The sequence below is a fragment of the Bombina bombina genome, chromosome 2 (assembly GCF_027579735.1).
Source record: "Bombina bombina isolate aBomBom1 chromosome 2, aBomBom1.pri, whole genome shotgun sequence".
NCBI lineage: Eukaryota > Metazoa > Chordata > Amphibia > Anura > Bombinatoridae > Bombina > Bombina bombina.
Window position 1 is genome coordinate 771,990,565 of NC_069500.1, and position 17,500 is coordinate 772,008,064.

Genomic DNA, 17,500 nt, shown 5'->3' on the forward strand with positions numbered 1-17,500 from the left:
ATTATTTCCAAATTTCCTTTTGTTGATGCTTTCTACTCCTTTTTTTATCACCCCACTGCTTGGCTATTCGTTAAACTGAATTGTGGGTGTTGTGAGGGGTGTATTTATAGGCATTTTGAGGTTTGGGAAACTTTGTCCTTCCTGGTAGGATTGTATATCCCATATGTCACTAGCTCATGGACTCTTGCCAATATGAAAGAAATTAATTTATCAGGTAAGTTCTTACATAAATTATGTTTTTTCAAAAGTTTATTTTAAGCAATAAAGTGTTTAAACGTCTTCTGTGTTTATTACTAGTCTGTTCAACATGTCTGACATTGATTAATCTCATTGTTCTGTGTGTTTAGAAGCTATTGTGGAACCCCCTCTAACATTGTGTACCTCTTGTACTGAAAGGGCCTTACATTGTAAAGACCATATTTTAGGTTAAGAAACTGTGCCTAAGGATGATTCTCAGTCTGAAGATAATCAGGATATGCTATCCAATTCTCACCAAGTGTCGCAACCTTTAACACCCACACAAGCGACGCCAAGTACTTCTAGTGCGTCTAATTCTTTTACTCTGCAGGAGATGGCTTCAGTTATGTCAACTACCCTTACAGAGGGATTATCTAAATTACCAGTGTTGCAGGGTAAACGCAGTAGGTCAGGTATTAATTAATGTAAATACTGAATCCTCTGATACTTTATTAGCTATTTCCGATGTACCCTCAGTGTTCTGAGTTGGGGGTCAGGGAATTGCTGTCTGAGGGAGAAATTTCAGACTCTGGAATGTATTACCTCAGACAGACTCGGATGCTATGTCCTTTAAATTTAAGCTTTAACACCTCCGCCTGTTACTTTGGGAGGTTTTAACGACTCTGGATGATTGTGACCCGATTGTAATACCACCAGAGAAATTGTGTAAGATGGATAAATATCTAGAAGTACCTGCTTACACTGATGTTTTTCCGGTTCTTAAAAAACTTCGGAAATTATAAAAAAGGAATGAAATAGACCAGGTATACCGTTTTCTCCCCCTCCTAATTTTAAGAAAATGTTTCCCATATCAGACACCATTCGGGACTCGTGGCAAACGGTCCCTAAAGTAGAGGGAGCGATATCCCTCGATATCTACTCTGTCTAAGCGTACAACTATATTGTATACATTGAGGACAGTTGTGCTTTCAAAGACCCTATGGATAAAAAATTAGAGGGTCTTCTAAAGAAATTATTTATTAATCAGTGTTTTCTTTTACAACCTACGGCTTGCATTGTTCCAGTAACTACTGCAGCAGCTTTTTGGTTTGAGGCTCTGGAAGGTTGAGACCCCGTTAGATGACATTTTGAATAGAATTAAGGCTCTCAAGCTAGCCAATTCTTTTATTACTGATGCCGCTTTTCAAATTGCTAAATTAGCGGCGCAAAATGCAGGATTTGCTATTCTAGAGTGTTATGGCTCAAATTTTGGTCTGCTGATGTGTCGTCAAAAACTAAGCTTTTAGCTATTCCATTTAAAGGTAAGACCCTTTTAAGGCCTGAATTGAAGGAAATCATTTCTGACATTACAGGAGGTAAAGGCTATGCCCTACCTCAGGATAAGTCTGTTAAGATGAGGGGTAAACAAAATAATTTTCGTTCCTTTCGGAATTTTAAAGGAGGACCCTCTGCTTCCTCTTCTTCCACAAAGCAAGAAAGGAATTTTACCCAATCTAAGTCAGTCTGGAGACCCAACCAGAACTAGAATAAAGGTAAACAATCCAAGAAGCCTGCTTCTGCTACTAAGACGGCATGAAGGGGTGGCCCCTGGGACCGGATCTAGTAGGGGACAGACTCATTCTTTGCCCAGGCTTGGGCAAGAGATGTTCAGGACCCCTGGGCGCTGTAGATAGTGACCCAAAGTTATCAATTGGAATTCAAGGATTTGCTCCCAAGAGGGAGATTTCATCTTTCAAGATTATCTGCAGACCAGATAAAGAGGCGTTCTTATGTATAAGACCTTTTTACTATGGGAGTAATTTGTCCCGTTGCAAGATAGGGACAGGGATTTTACTCAAACCTATTCGTGGTTCCCAAAAAAGAGGGAACTTTCAGACCCATCTTAGACCTCAAGTGTCTAAACAAGTTTCTCAGAGTCCCAGCGTTCAAAATGGAGACTATTCGAACAATCCAAGAGGTTCAATGTATGAATACAGTGGATTTGAAGAATGCTTACCTTCATATTCCTAGCCACAAGGATCATCATCTGTTTCTAAGGTTTGCCTTCCTGGACAAACAGTTCGTGGCTCTTCCCTTCGGGTTAGCCACAGCACCCAGAATCTTCACAAAGGTTCTAGGATCTCTTCTGATGGCTCTCAGACCGCGAGGCATAGCATTGGCACGTTATCTGGACGATATTCTAATCCAGGCGTCCACGTATCAACTGACAATATCTCCCATGGACACAGTGTTGGTTTTTCCTGAGAACTCACGGTTGGAAGGTGAATATAGAGAAGAGTTCACTAGTTCCACAGAAAAGGGTTCCTTTCTTGGGAACTCTGATAGACTTTGTAGCCATGAAAATATTCCTGACGGAGGTCAGAAAACCAAAGATTCTAAATACTTGCAGAGCACTTCAGTCCATTCCTCGGCCATCACTGGCTCAGTGTATGGAGGTAATTGGACTAATCGTAGTGGCAATGGACATCATTCCGTTTGCTCTCTTTCATCTCAGACCACTGCAGCTGTGCATGCTCGGACAGTGGAATGGGGATTATGTGGATTTATCTCCTCGGATAAATCTGGATCAAGAGACCAGAAACTCTCTTCTTTGGTGGTTGTCGCCTGCTCATCTGTCTCAGGGGACTTGTTTCCGCAAGCCCTCGTGGGTGATAGTGACAACAGACGCCAGCCTACTGGGCTGGGGGGCAGTCTGGAATTCCCTGAAGGCTCAGGGTGTTTGGACTCAGGTGGAGTCTCTACTCCCAATCAATATTCTGGAACTGAGTGCAATATTCAATGTGCTTCTGGCGTGGCCTCAGTTGGCTTCGGCTAAATTCATGATTCCAGTCGGACAACATCACGACTGTGGCATATATCAATCATCGGGGAGGAACAAGGAGTTCCTTAGCGATGACAGAAATATCCAAGATAATCAGATGGGCGGAGGCCCACTTTTGTCATCTGTTAGCAATCTACATCCCAGGAGTAGAGAACTGGGAAGCAGATTTTTTTAAGTCGACAGACCTTTCATCAGGGGGAGTGGGAACTCCACCCGGAGATGTTTGCATCACTGATTCTCCGATGGGGCAAACCGGACTTGGATCTGATGGCATCTCAACAAAATGCCAAGCTTCCAAGATACGGATCCAGGTCGAGTGATCCTCAGGCCGAACTGATAGATGCCTTGACAGTGCCTTGGTTGTTCAGCCTAGCTTATGTGTTTACACCATTTCCTCTCCTTCCACGAGTGATTGCTCGAATCAAACAGGAGAGAGCTTCAGTAATCCTGATAGTGCCTGCGTGGCCACGCAGGACTTGGTATGTGGATCTAGTGGACATGTCTTCACTGCCACATGGAAACTTCCTTTGAGACAGGACCTTCTCATTCAAGGTCCTTTCCAACACCCAAATCTAATTTCTCTGCAGCTGACTGCATGGAGATTGAACGCTTGATTTTATCGAAGCGAGTATTTTCTGATTCGGTCATCAATACTTTGATACAGGCTAGAAAGCCTGTCACTAGAAAAATCTATCATAAGATATGGTGTAAATATCTTTTTGGTGTGAATCCAAGGGTTACTCATGGAATAAAGTGAGGATTACTATGAGTCTTTTCTCCAAGAAGGATTGGAGAAAGGGTTATCAGCAAGTTCCTTAAAGGGACAAATTTCTACTTTGTCAATTTTCTTTCACCAACGTTTGGCAGACGTGCCAGATGTTTAGTCTTTTTGTCAGGCTTTATCTAGAATTAAGCCTGTATTTTGACCTATTACTCTTCTCTGGAGTTTGAATTTAGTTCTTTGTGTTCAAGGGGTTCCGTTTGAACCTATGCATTCCATAGATATTAAATTGTTATCTTGGAAAGTTCTGTTTTTGGTTGCTATTTCATCTGCTCGAAGAGTTTCTGAGCTTTCAGCGTTTGTGTGATTCGCCTTATCTCATTTTTCATTCTGATAAGGTGTTTTTACGTACCAAACCTGGATTTCTTCATAAGAATATTAATCAGGAAATTGTTGTTCCTTCATTGTGTCCTAACCCTTCTTCTAAGAAGGAGCGTATGTTGCATAATCTGGACGTGGTCCGTGCCTTAAAGTTTTTTACTTACAGGCAACTAAGGATTTCCGTCAATCATCTTCATTATTCATTGTTTATTCTGGAAAGCGCAGGGGTCAGAAAGCTACATCTGCCTCTTTCTTTTTGGCTGAGAAGTATCATCCGCCTGGCATATGAGACTGCTGGACAGCAGCCTCCTGAAAGAATTACGGCTCATTCTACTAGGGCTGTGGCTTCCACATGGGCTTTTAAAAGTGATGCATCTGTTGAACAGATGTGTAAGGCTGCGACTTGGTCGTCCCTTCATACTTATTCCGAATTTTCCAAATTTGATACTTTTGCTTCTTCTGAGGCTGTTTTTGGGAGGAAAGTTCTTCAAGCAGTGGTGCCTTCCGTTTAGGTCTCTGTCTTGTCCCTCCCTTTCATCCGTGTCCTGTTGCTTTGGTATTGTATCCCACAAGTAAGGATGAAATCCGTGGACTTGTCGTATCTTCTAGAAGAAAAGGGAATTTATGCTTACCTGATAAATTGATTTCTTCTACGATACAAGTCCACGGCTCTCCCTGTCACTTTAAGACAGATTATATTTTTTATTATTTAAAACTTCAGTCACCTCTGCACCTTTTTAGCTTTTCCTTTCTCTTCCTATAACCTTCGGTCGAATGACTGGAGGTGGAGGGGAAGGGAGGAGCTATATATACAGCTCTGCTGTGGTGCTCTTTGCCACTTCCTGTTAGCAGGAGGAGAATATCCCACAAGTAAGGATGAAACTCGTGGACTCGTCGTATCGTAGAAGAAATCAATTTATCAGGTAAGCATACATTTTCCTTTTTATTACCTTATCAATACTATATCTCACTGAGAGTGTAATTTCTTCTGCTGACTGTCTTTACAAAGCTTATCTATAGCTTGGACCTGCCTCCACAAACTTTCAGCATTGGTGGGGATACCACTTGCTAAATCAACTATTTCAAATGTCAATATAAGGGTAAAAGAGCTACTTGTAAACAATTTAATATACTCCAGCAGGTAAAGTGGATAATTGGGAACAAATTAAAGGGGGGAAAAATTGAGTATTTGAGTTTTTTGTTTGTTTTTTTCAAATAAACCACTGTTTTTATGTAGTGTAGTCTCCCCCCCCCCCCCCCCCCCGCCTCCATACCCTTTCCCCTCCCAGATCTATATTGAAAAATTATTTCTCCTCTCCCACCCACAACCGCCATCCTCTCTTACCACTTCAACTAGTTTCCGACTGCTGTCCTGAACATCGCCAGCGATGGGCTACCCACCCGCCTTTCTGCAGCTGCTCCAACCCACCAAGGATCGTCACCATCACTGGCTGATGCAGAGAGGGCCACAGAGTCTCTCTCTGCATCAGTGTTTGAAAAAAATATCAAGGCATCACGGCAATACCTTGAAATCAGCTGGAAGCGATCAGGATTGCTTCCAGCTGCTTTAAACCCCTACCGACGTACAGGGTACGTCTGTCTTTAAAGACCAGTTTGTGTTTGACGTACCCTGTACGTCGTGTGTCGAGGGGTTAAGTGGCTCAATGTATGGAGATAATTGGTTTGATGGTTGCTTTATCTGACATTATTCCTTTGCTCGATTGCATCTGAGAGTCTGCTGTTATGCATGTTCATTCAGTGCACTGGGGATCTTGTGGCTCTGTCTCGGAGGATAGATCTGTTGACATGAGATTCTTCCCTGTGGATCAGAGAGGGGAATTAGTGTTAGAGTGCTCACTCACCTTCCTGAGTAATAGTAACCACAGTCGCTAGCCTGTTTTGTTGGTGACTATGGACTTGGGAGGTGTCTGCTCTCCTCATAAACTTCTTCGAGTTAAGAGTGATCTTCAAAGCTCTGATGGCTTGTCTTCAGTTGTGTTATCTGGCTGGTCACGTTTTAGTTGAACAATTTCATCTCAATAGTTATATTAAACACCTGGGAGGATCCTGCATTTCCTTTGCCATGATTGGCATGGATTGTTCGGTGGGCAGATGCTCACATTTGTTGCCTATCCACTATTCACATCTCAGGAGTGATTACCGGAAGTGGACTTTTTTTTTTTTTTCCTTTCTTTTCTTTCTTTCATCTTGGAGTGGGCGCTTCTCCAGGAGATGTTCTCTAGGTTAATCCTACAATGAGAGGTGTTTGAGTTGGCAGTATGCCAAGCTTCCAAGTTATGTTATAGGTCAAGAAATCAGCAGGCTACTCTGTTAAATTTCCTGGCGGTTCCTGGGGATTTTATTCTGACATCCCTGTTCTTCAGTTTGCTCTCCTTCCACAGTCATTGCTTGTATCAAATGGGAGCTTCATTTTAAATTAATTCTTACATAGTCGCAGGATCTGGTTTTCAGACCTAGCGGAGATGTAATTCTTCCACCTTGGTGGTGGTTCCTTTCTTTTTTTTTTCATTCAACTCTGAAACTCTCTGCTTGGAGATTGAATGCTTGTTTTGGTCTTTTGAGACCATGATTTAGGTTAGCAAGTCTTTTACTGGTGATTATCCCATAAGGTATGGCGTTAATTACCTGATTGGTATGAATCCCAGGACTTCTCTTGAAAGTAGGGCAGGATTCACAGGGGTTTTGCTTTTTCTCCGGGAAGGACTGGAGGACGGTGATCAGTCAGTTCTCTGAAGGGTCAGAATTCTGTTATCTTTTTCTACACTAGTGTCTGGCGGATGTGCCAGACGTGTAATCTTTTTGTCAGACACTGATTAGTATCAGGCCTGTTTTGAGTCTCGCTCCTCTTGGAGTTTTATCCCTATTTCAAGGTTTTGCAGCTGGCTCAGTTTGAGCTATAGCATTCCTTAGATTTTAAGTTTTCCTTTTGTCTATACCTTCTACTCGAAGAGTTTAGGTACTCGGCTTTGCAGTGATCATCTTTTGTCTTATTTGGCTAAGGCGTTCTCCCCCCCCCCCCCCCCCCATGTGGCAATATTGTTTGGGAATTGTTGTTCCCTCTGTGTCCTCATTCTTTTCTCTTGAGGAACGTGTGGGCACAATTTGGATGTTGTGCGTACCTAATATTTTTCTTCTGTTTTTCTGTAACAGAAAGCTAATGCTACTTCTCTGGTGAGAAGTTTAATTTGTTTTTCAGACCGCTGGGCTTCAGTCTCAAGAGAGAGAGTTATGCATCTTTACTCGAGGGCTGTCTTTTCTTCTTGGGCTTTCAAATTGAAGCTTCTGCTGAGCAGATTTGCAAGGCAACAATTTGGTCTTCCTTACATACTTTTTCCAAATTTTATGAATTTTGGGAGAGAGGTTCTGCAAGCAGTGTTGCATTCTGTTTAGGTTGCTTGTCTTGTCCCTCCCTTATCTGTGTCCTCTAGCTTGGTTATTGGTTCCCAACAGTAATTGATGATCCGTGGACTCACTGTGTCTTAAAGAAAACAAAATTTATGCTTAGCTGATAAATGTATTTATTTATTGACACGGTGAGTCCACGGCCCTCCCTGTTTTCAGAAGTGTTTTTTTTTTTATTTTTATAAACCTCAGACACCTCTACACCTTTGTTATTTCCTTTCTCTCCTTTTCCTTGGGTCGAATGATTGGGGGTTGTGGGAAGGGAAGTGATACTTAACAACTTTGCTGTGGTGCTCTTTGCCGCCTCCTGCTGGCTAGGAGCGATATTCCCAACAGTAATTGATGTTCCGTGGACTCGCCATGTCAAGAAATAAATACATTTATCAGGTAAGCATAAATTTCGTTATTGCTGCTTCTGAGCATATATAGGTATGCTTTTCAAACAAGTTATGCTGAGAAAAAGTAAATTAAATAGAAGTAAAACAAAGTTGTTAAATATTGCTTGATCTATCTGAATTAAAAGAAAAATCTTTGGTTTTATGTCCCTTTTTAATAAGCCATCCTACTTGAGCAGTGTCTTAGCTTTGCTTACATTTTGGCTTTGAGAAACACATGCAGTCACAGGGCTTCCTTGTTTAATTAAAGGTGGATAATCACTAGATTGGTCATTTTTATGCTTTTGTGGATGTCAAGATTTACTGACCTCTTATGTGCACTTAAAGTAACAATGCAAACGGCTGATAAGATTTTATTGTACTGTATAAATATAAAGTAAGATATATTTAAAGGGACAAGAAACCAACATTTTTTCCTTTCACGATTAAAGGGACACTGAACCCAAATTTTTTCATTCGTGATTTAGATAGAGCATGCAATTTCTAAGGAACTTTCTAATTTACTCCTATTATCAAATTTTCTTCATTCTCTTGGTATCTATTTGAAAAGCAAGAATGTAAGTTTAGATGCTGGCCCATTTTTGGTGAACAACCTGGGTTGTTGAGTGTTGGATAAATTTACTCACCAATAAACAAGTGCTGTTCAGGGTCTGAACCAAAAATTGGCTGGCTCCTTAGCTTAGATGCTTTCTTTTGCAAATAAAGATAGCAAGAGAACAAAGAAAAAATGTTAATAGGAGTAAATTAGAAAGTTGCTTAATATTGCATGCTCTTATCTGAATCACAAACAAAATTTTTTTTACTTCTAATTTGCTTCATTCTCAATATCCTATGTTTAAAATTATATATAAGTAGGCTCAGTGGCTTCTGATTGGTGGCTGCACATAGATGCCTCCTGTGATTGGCTCATCCATAGGCATTGCTATTTCTTCAACAAAGGATATCTGAAGAATGAAGAAAATTAAATAGAAGTAAATTGGGCTATTGTTTTACAATTGTATTCTGTATCTGAATCATGAAAGAAATATTTCTATGTATGTCCCTTTAAATTAGCATGCATGTATCAGTTGTGCACTTGCTATTAATGCTCAGTGAGCATTAGCCAAAAGTACACAGTGAAAACATATTTTGTTACTATTTATATAGAATCAACTTTACCTCCTCCCCCCCTCCCCCCCTTTTTTATGAAAAAGAAAATACATAGTTTTAAACCTAGTTAGACTCTTATTGTATGAACATTTGTACTTTTTAATTTAAAGGGACAGTCTACATCAGAATTGTTGTTTAAAAAGATAGATATTACCCATTACCCAGTTTTGCATAACCAACACTATTATATTAATACACTTTTTTCTTTCGTGTAATTGGCAAGAGCCCATGAGCTAGTGACATATGGGATATACAATCCTACCAGGAGGGGCAAAGTTTCCCAAACCTCAAAATGCCTATACATACACCCCTCACCACACCCACAATTCAGTTTTACAAACTTTGCCTCCTATGGAGGTGGTGAAGTAAATTTGTGCTAAGATTTCTACGTTGACATGCGCTTCTCAGCATTTTGAAGCCCGATACCTCTGAGTACAGTGAATGTCAGAGGGATGTGAAGGGAGTATCACCTATTGAATGCAATGGTTTTCCTCACGGAGATCTCTTTCATAGGTTCTCTGTTATCGGTTGTAGAGATTCATCTCCTACCTCCCTTTTCAGATCGACTATATACTCTCATATTCCATTACCTCTACTGATGACCGTTTCAGTACTGGTTTGGCTATCTGCTATATGTGGATGGGTGTCCTTTGGTAAGGATGTTTTCATTACTTAAGACACTCTCGGCTATGGTTTGGCACTTTATGTATTTATATTAGGGTTGTACCGATACCATTTTTTTAAGACCGAGTACAAGTACCGATACTTGTTTTCAAATACTCGCCGATACCAATTACCGATACTTTTTTGTTGTTGTCATGTGACAGTTAACCAAGCACAATACAGACTAATTATTTAAGATTCCTTCTTTATAATTATGAAGTATTGTAAATTAAGACATTATGAAATAAGACATTATGAACTTAAGACGTTATGAAATAATAAAACGGTTTTATTTGTCATAAAGTTCAGAGAACATGTTTATAAATAAAAAATATTACAATAAAATATTACATTTAAAGGGGTGATGCAAGTGGGTTGTAGGGCTGTTATATAACATCAATCTGACATTTGTATGGAGGTTCGGCTCTAAGTTGAACAGTCTTTCACTTTCCACAGTACTGTATGGGGCAGAAAGATATTTTTTGCCCATTTTAGCCAGAGCTGGAAATCTGTTTATTAACTGCCCAGTACTTAAGGGGTTTGTCTGAACGAGGTACAGTGATCTCTCCTACAATAATACAAATAACAGCAATTTGTATTGGCAGAACAGTAGTAAACAATTTTTAGTTTAGTCTCCACTCCAGTTTAAAATGAAATGGGAACATGCAGTTTGAAAAAACGCCACAAGATAGCATATGGGTAGGAAGTGGAGGTATCGGTTTAAGTATCGGTGCATTTGCACGAGTAAAAGTACTCATGCAAATACTTGGTATCGGTACTAGTATCGGTATCGGTGCAACCCTACTTGAAATGCACCCTGCTGACTTATCAAGGCTAACTGCTACATCTTTCTCTAAATGGCTTTACATGATAGTATAGAACAGTATAAAGTTAGTAAATGGTGGGTGGAGTGCAGCTTTTTTTTTTTTTTTTTCCGACTTGGTTAATATGTTCTATGGGAAAACAGCAGAATTTTCTTGTGATTACACTGTTTATTGTCCCTTGTAAGACAGGGTAGACACATCTGTATAAAATCTAGGAGCTAGTCAATTTTTATAGATGGTTTTTAAAAAAAAAAAAAAAAAAAAAACTAAATTTTTTTTTTTTTAATCTAATGTTTTGCCACACACAGTGAAGTAAAAAAAGAAAGAAGAGTCCCTTCTCCAGATGTCATTGTGTTATCTGATAATGAGCCTTCCAGTCCAAGAATGAATGGCTTAACTAAGCTTCCGAAAGAACCGACCTCTGAAACTTTCCTGGTGAGCTTATTCTTTTCTTTGTTCAGCAGGGTCCTGTTGGTTTAGAAACCCACTCACTTGTCTGCAGAGTTTGCCCTACATCTGCTCTTAAGTTTTCACACCATAGTTTCTAATCTTCCAACCCCTCCTTGTTCTCTCTTTAGCTTTTGCAGAAAAGCAGCCCAGAAGAACGAGAGCGAATGATCAAACAACTCAAGGAAGAGTTAAGGTTAGAAGAAGCCAAACTTGTTCTTCTTAAGAAGTTACGTCAAAGCCAGATCCAGAAGGAGACAGCCCCCCAGAAGGTAAGGAACAACCATATTAGGAAATCGGGATGTGTTCAGGAACCAGTGCTTTTTGATTTTTACGCCTCATTCTCACTTCTTCCATAAGGTAACATCACGAATCTCTGGCGCGGTTATACCTCCTCCTTTGGTTCGAGGAGGACAGCAGTTGCCATCTAAGCAATCCACCCAGATTGTAATGCCACCTCTCGTTCGAGGAGCACAGGTAGGCTGTCTTTTTATGTGTAGCATCATCATATTTAGCATGTCTCATTTTGAGTTTCAGAAGATTATTATATTTGTTTTATACGTTTGCATGAAGTGGGCTAGATTATGTTGCTAATCAATACTTATTTCTCCAACATAGGTGTGTCCGGTCCACGGCGTCATCCTTACTTGTGGGATATTCTCTTCCCCAACAGGAAATGGCAAAGAGCCCAGCAAAGCTGGTCACATGATCCCTCCTAGGCTCCGCCTTCCCCAGTCATTCTCTTTGCCGTTGTACAGGCAACATCTCCACGGAGATGGCTTAGAGTTTTTTAGTGTTTAACTGTAGTTTTTATTATTCAATCAAGAGTTTATTTTAAAATAGTGCTGGTATGTACTATTTACTCTGAAACAGAAAAGAGATGAAGATTTCTTCTGTTATGTGTGATCAGTCCACGGGTCATCATTACTTCTGGGATATTATCTGCTCCCCTACAGGAAGTGCAAGAGGATTCACCCAGCAGAGTTGCTATATAGCTCCTCCCCTCTACGTCACCTCCAGTCATTCTCTTGCACCCAAAGACTAGATAGGAGGTGTGAGAGGACTATGGTGATTATACTTAGTTTTTATAACTTCAATCAAAAGTTTGTTATTTTACAATAGCACCGGAGCGTGTTATTACTTCTCTGGCAGAGTTTGAAGAAGAATCTACCAGAGTTTTTCTTATGATTTTAACCGGAGTAGTTAAGATCATATTGCTGTTTCTCGGCCATCTGAGGGAGGTAAAAGCTTCAGATCAGGGGACAGCGGGCAGTTGAATCTGCATTGAGGTATGTAGCAGTTTTATTTTCTGAATGGAATTGATGAGAAAATCCTGCCATACCGTTATAATGACATGTATGTATACTCTACACTTCAGTATTCTGGGGATGGTATTTCACCGGAATTACTCTGTAAAAAGTACATTAAACCTTTTAATAGGTATTTAATTCATGTTAAACGTTTTTGCTGGAATGTAGAATCGTTTGCATTTCTGAGGTACTGAGTGAATAAATATTTGGGCATTATTTTTTCCACTTGGCAGTTTGCTTGTTTTGATTATGACAGTTTCGTTTCTCTCTCACTGCTGTGTGTGAGGGGGAGGGGCCGTTTTTGGCGCTCTTTGCTACGCATCAAAAATTTCCAGTCAGTTACTCTTGTATTTTCTGCATGATCCGGTTCATCTCTAACAGAACTCAGGGGTCTTCAAACTTCTTTGAAGGGAGGTAGATTCTCTCAGCAGAGCTGTGAGACTTATGTAGTGACTGTGTTTTAAAACGTTGCTCTGTGATTTTTATGTTTAAAATTTAATTAGTGTTACTTTACTAATGGGAACAAACCTTTGCTAACAAGTTGTGTTGTTTTTAAAGAGTGATGCTATAACTGTTTTTCAGTTCATTATTTCAACTGTCATTTAATCGTTGAGTGCTTCTTTGAGGCACAGTACGTTTTTGTTAAATAAGATTGTAACCAAGTTGCATGTTTATTGCTAGTGTGTTAAACATGTCTGATTCAGAGGAAGATACCTGTGTCATTTGTTCCAATGCCAAGGTGGAGCCCAATAGAAATTTATGTACTAACTGTATTGATGCTACTTTAAATAAAAGCCAATCTGTACAAATTGAACAAATTTCACCAAATAGCGAGGGGAGAGTTATGCCGTCTAACTCGCCTCACGTGTCAGTACCTGCGTCTCCCGCCCGGGAGGTGCGTGATATAATGGCGCCTAATACATCTGGGCAGCCATTACAGATAACATTACAAGATATGGCTACTGTTATGACTGAAGTTTTGGCTAAGTTACCAGAACTAAGAGGCAAGCGTGATCACTCTGGGGTGAGAACAGAGTGCGCTGATAATTCTAGGGCCATGTCTGATACTGCGTCACAGCTTGCAGAGCATGAGGACGGAGAGCTTCATTCTGTAGGTGACGGTTCTGATCCAAGCAGATTGGATTCAGATATTTCAAATTTTAAATTTAAATTGGAAAACCTCCGTGTATTACTAGGGGAGGTCTTAGCGGCTCTTAACGATTGTAACACTGTTGCAATACCAGAGAAAATGTGTAGGTTGGATAAATACTTTGCGGTACCGGCGAGTACTGACGTTTTTCCTATACCTAAGAGATTAACTGAAATTGTTACTAAGGAGTGGGATAGACCCGGTGTGCCGTTCTCACCCCCTCCAATATTTAGAAAGATGTTTCCAATAGACGCCACCACACGGGACTTATGGCAAACGGTCCCTAAGGTGGAGGGAGCAGTTTCTACTTTAGCTAAGCGCACCACTATCCCGGTGGAGGATAGCTGTGCTTTTTCAGATCCTATGGATAAAAAATTAGAGGGTTACCTTAAGAAAATGTTTGTTCAACAAGGTTTTATATTGCAACCCCTTGCATGCATCGCGCCGATTACGGCTGCGGCAGCATTTTGGATTGAGTCTCTGGAAGAGAACCTTAGTTCCGCTACGCTGGACGACATTACGGACAGGCTTAGAGTCCTTAAACTAGCTAATTCATTCATTTCGGAGGCCGTAGTACATTTAACCAAACTTACGGCTAAGAATTCAGGATTCGCCATTCAGGCACGTAGGGCGCTGTGGCTAAAATCCTGGTCGGCTGATGTAACTTCTAAGTCCAAATTACTTAATATACCTTTCAAGGGGCAAACTTTATTTGGGCCCGGTTTGAAAGAAATTATCGCTGACATTACAGGAGGTAAGGGCCACGCTCTACCTCAAGACAAAGCCAAAGCTAAGGCTAGACAGTCTAATTTTCGTCCCTTTCGGAATTTCAAAGCAGGTGCAGCATCAACTTCCACTACACCAAAACAGGAAGGAGCTGTTGCTCGTTACAGACAAGGCTGGAAACCTAACCAGTCCTGGAATAAGGGCAAGCAGGCCAGAAAACCTGCTGCTGCCCCTAAGACAGCATGAACCGAGGGCCCCCGATCCGGAACCGGATCTAGTGGGGGGCAGACTCTCTCTCTTCGCCCAGGCTTGGGCAAGAGATGTCCAGGATCCCTGGGCGCTAGAGATCATATCTCAGGGATACCTTCTAGACTTCAAATTATCTCCCCCAAGAGGGAGATTTCATCTGTCAAGGTTGTCAACAAACCAAATAAAGAAAGACGCGTTTCTACGCTGTGTACAAGATCTATTATTAATGGGAGTGATCCATCCGGTTCCGCGGTCGGAACAAGGACAAGGGTTTTACTCAAACCTGTTTGTGGTTCCCAAAAAAGAGGGAACTTTCAGGCCAATCTTGGATTTAAAGATCCTAAACAAATTCCTAAGAGTTCCATCGTTCAAAATGGAAACTATTCGGACAATCTTACCCATGATCCAAAAGGGTCAGTACATGACCACAGTGGATTTAAAGGATGCTTACCTTCACATACCGATTCACAAAGATCATTACCGGTATCTAAGGTTTGCCTTCTTAGACAGGCATTACCAGTTTGTAGCCCTTCCATTCGGATTGGCTACGGCTCCAAGAATCTTCACAAAGGTTCTGGGTGCTCTTCTAGCGGTTCTGAGACCGCGAGGAATTTCGGTAGCTCCGTACCTAGACGACATTCTGATACAAGCTTCAAGCTTTCAAACTGCCAAGTCTCATACAGAGTTAGTTCTGGCATTTCTAAGGTCGCATGGATGGAAAGTGAACGAAAAGAAGAGTTCTCTCTTGCCTCTCACAAGAGTTCCATTCTTGGGGACTCTTATAGATTCTGTAGAAATGAAGATTTATCTGACAGAAGACAGATTAACAAAGCTTCTAAATACATGCCGTGTCCTTCATTCCATTCAACTCCCGTCAGTAGCTCAATGCATGGAGGTGATCGGCTTAATGGTAGCAGCAATGGACATAGTACCCTTTGCACGCCTACATCTCAGACCGCTGCAATTGTGCATGCTGAGTCAGTGGAATGGGGATTACTCAGATTTGTCCCCCACTCTGAATCTGGATCAAGAGACCAGAAACTCTCTTCTATGGTGGCTTTCTCGGCCACATCTGTCCAGGGGGATGCCGTTCAGCAGGCCGGACTGGACAATTGTAACAACAGACGCCAGCCTTCTAGGTTGGGGCGCTGTCTGGAATTCTCTGAAGGCTCAGGGACAATGGAGTCAGGAGGAAAGTCTCCTGCCAATAAACATTCTGGAATTGAGAGCAGTTCTCAATGCCCTTCTAGCTTGGCCCCAGTTAAAGACTCGGGGGTTCATCAGGTTTCAGTCGGACAACATCACGACTGTAGCTTACATCAACCATCAGGGAGGGACAAGAAGCTCCCTAGCAATGATGGAAGTATCAAAGATAATTCGCTGGGCAGAGTCTCACTCTTGCCACCTGTCAGCAATCCACATCCCGGGAGTGGAGAACCGGGAGGCGGATTTCTTGAGTCGCCAGACTCTTCATCCGGGGGAGTGGGAACTTCATCCGGAGGTCTTTGCCCAAATACTTCGACGTTGGGGCAAACCAGAGATAGATCTCATGGCGTCTCGCCAGAACGCCAAACTTCCTCGCTACGGATCCAGATCCAGGGATCCGGGAGCGGTTCTGATAGATGCTTTGACAGCACCTTGGAACTTCAGGATGGCTTATGTGTTTCCACCCTTCCCGCTGCTTCCTCGATTGATTGCCAAAATCAAACAGGAGAGAGCATCAGTGATTCTAATAGCGCCTGCATGGCCGCGCAGGACTTGGTATGCAGATCTAGTGGACATGTCATCCTGTCCGCCTTGGTCTCTACCTCTAAGACAGGACCTTCTGATTCAGGGTCCATTCAAACATCAAAGTCTAACTTCTCTGAAGCTGACTGCTTGGAAATTGAACGCTTGATTTTATCAAAACGTGGTTTTTCTGAGTCGGTTATTGATACCCTGATACAGGCTAGGAAGCCTGTTACCAGAAAGATTTACCATAAAATATGGCGTAAATACCTATACTGGTGTGAATCCAAAGATTACTCCTGGAGTAAGGTTAGGATTCCTAGGATATTGTCTTTTCTACAAGAAGGTTTAGAAAAGGGTTTATCGGCTAGCTCATTAAAGGGACAGATCTCAGCTCTGTCCATCTTGTTACACAGGCGTCTGTCAGAAAATTCAGACATCCAGGCCTTTTGTCAGGCTTTAGCTAGGATCAAGCCTGTGTTTAAAACTGTTGCTCCGCCATGGAGTTTAAACTTAGTTCTTAACGTTTTACAGGGTGTTCCGTTTGAACCCCTTCATTCCATTGATATAAAATTGTTATCTTGGAAAGTTCTATTTTTAATGGCTATTTCCTCGGCTCGAAGAGTCTCTGAGTTATCAGCCCTACATTGTGATTCTCCTTATCTGATCTTTCACTCAGACAAGGTAGTTCTGCGTACTAAACCTGGGTTCTTACCTAAGGTTGTCTCTAACAGGAACATCAATCAAGAGATTGTTGTTCCATCTTTGTGTCCAAATCCTTCTTCAAAGAAGGAACGTCTTCTACACAATCTGGATGTAGTTCGTGCCCTCAAGTTCTACTTGCAGGCAACTAAAGATTTTCGCCAAACTTCTTCCCTGTTTGTCGTTTATTCTGGACAGAGGAGAGGTCAAAAAGCTTCTGCTACCTCTCTCTCTTTTTGGCTTCGTAGCATAATACGTTTAGCCTATGAGACTGCTGGACAGCAGCCTCCTGAAAGAATTACAGCTCATTCCACTAGAGCTGTGGCTTCCACTTGGGCCTTTAAGAATGAGGCCTCTGTTGAACAGATTTGCAAGGCTGCAACTTGGTCTTCGCTTCATACTTTTTCCAAATTTTACAAATTTGACACTTTTGCTTCTTCGGAGGCTATTTTTGGGAGAAAGGTTCTTCAGGCAGTGGTTCCTTCTGTATAATGAGCCTGCCTATCCCTCCCGTCATCCGTGTACTTTTGCTTTGGTATTGGTATCCCAGAAGTAATGATGACCCGTGGACTGATCACACATAACAGAAGAAAACATAATTTATGCTTACCTG

At 41.4% G+C, this 17,500-nt stretch overlaps 1 protein-coding gene across 3 annotated transcripts in view; it reads left to right on the forward strand.

The window, feature by feature from the left end:
- GATAD2A (GATA zinc finger domain containing 2A) overlaps positions 1–17,500 on the forward strand; it is a 477,099-nt gene that overhangs the window by 316,463 nt on the left and 143,136 nt on the right. For all 3 annotated transcript variants that reach the window (XM_053702923.1, XM_053702922.1, XM_053702921.1), the window contains exons 3-5: positions 10,884–11,010; positions 11,154–11,294; positions 11,383–11,499. In XM_053702923.1, the coding sequence (XP_053558898.1) occupies positions 10,884–11,010; positions 11,154–11,294; positions 11,383–11,499 (385 nt within the window). The remainder of the gene's footprint in view (positions 1–10,883; positions 11,011–11,153; positions 11,295–11,382; positions 11,500–17,500) is intronic.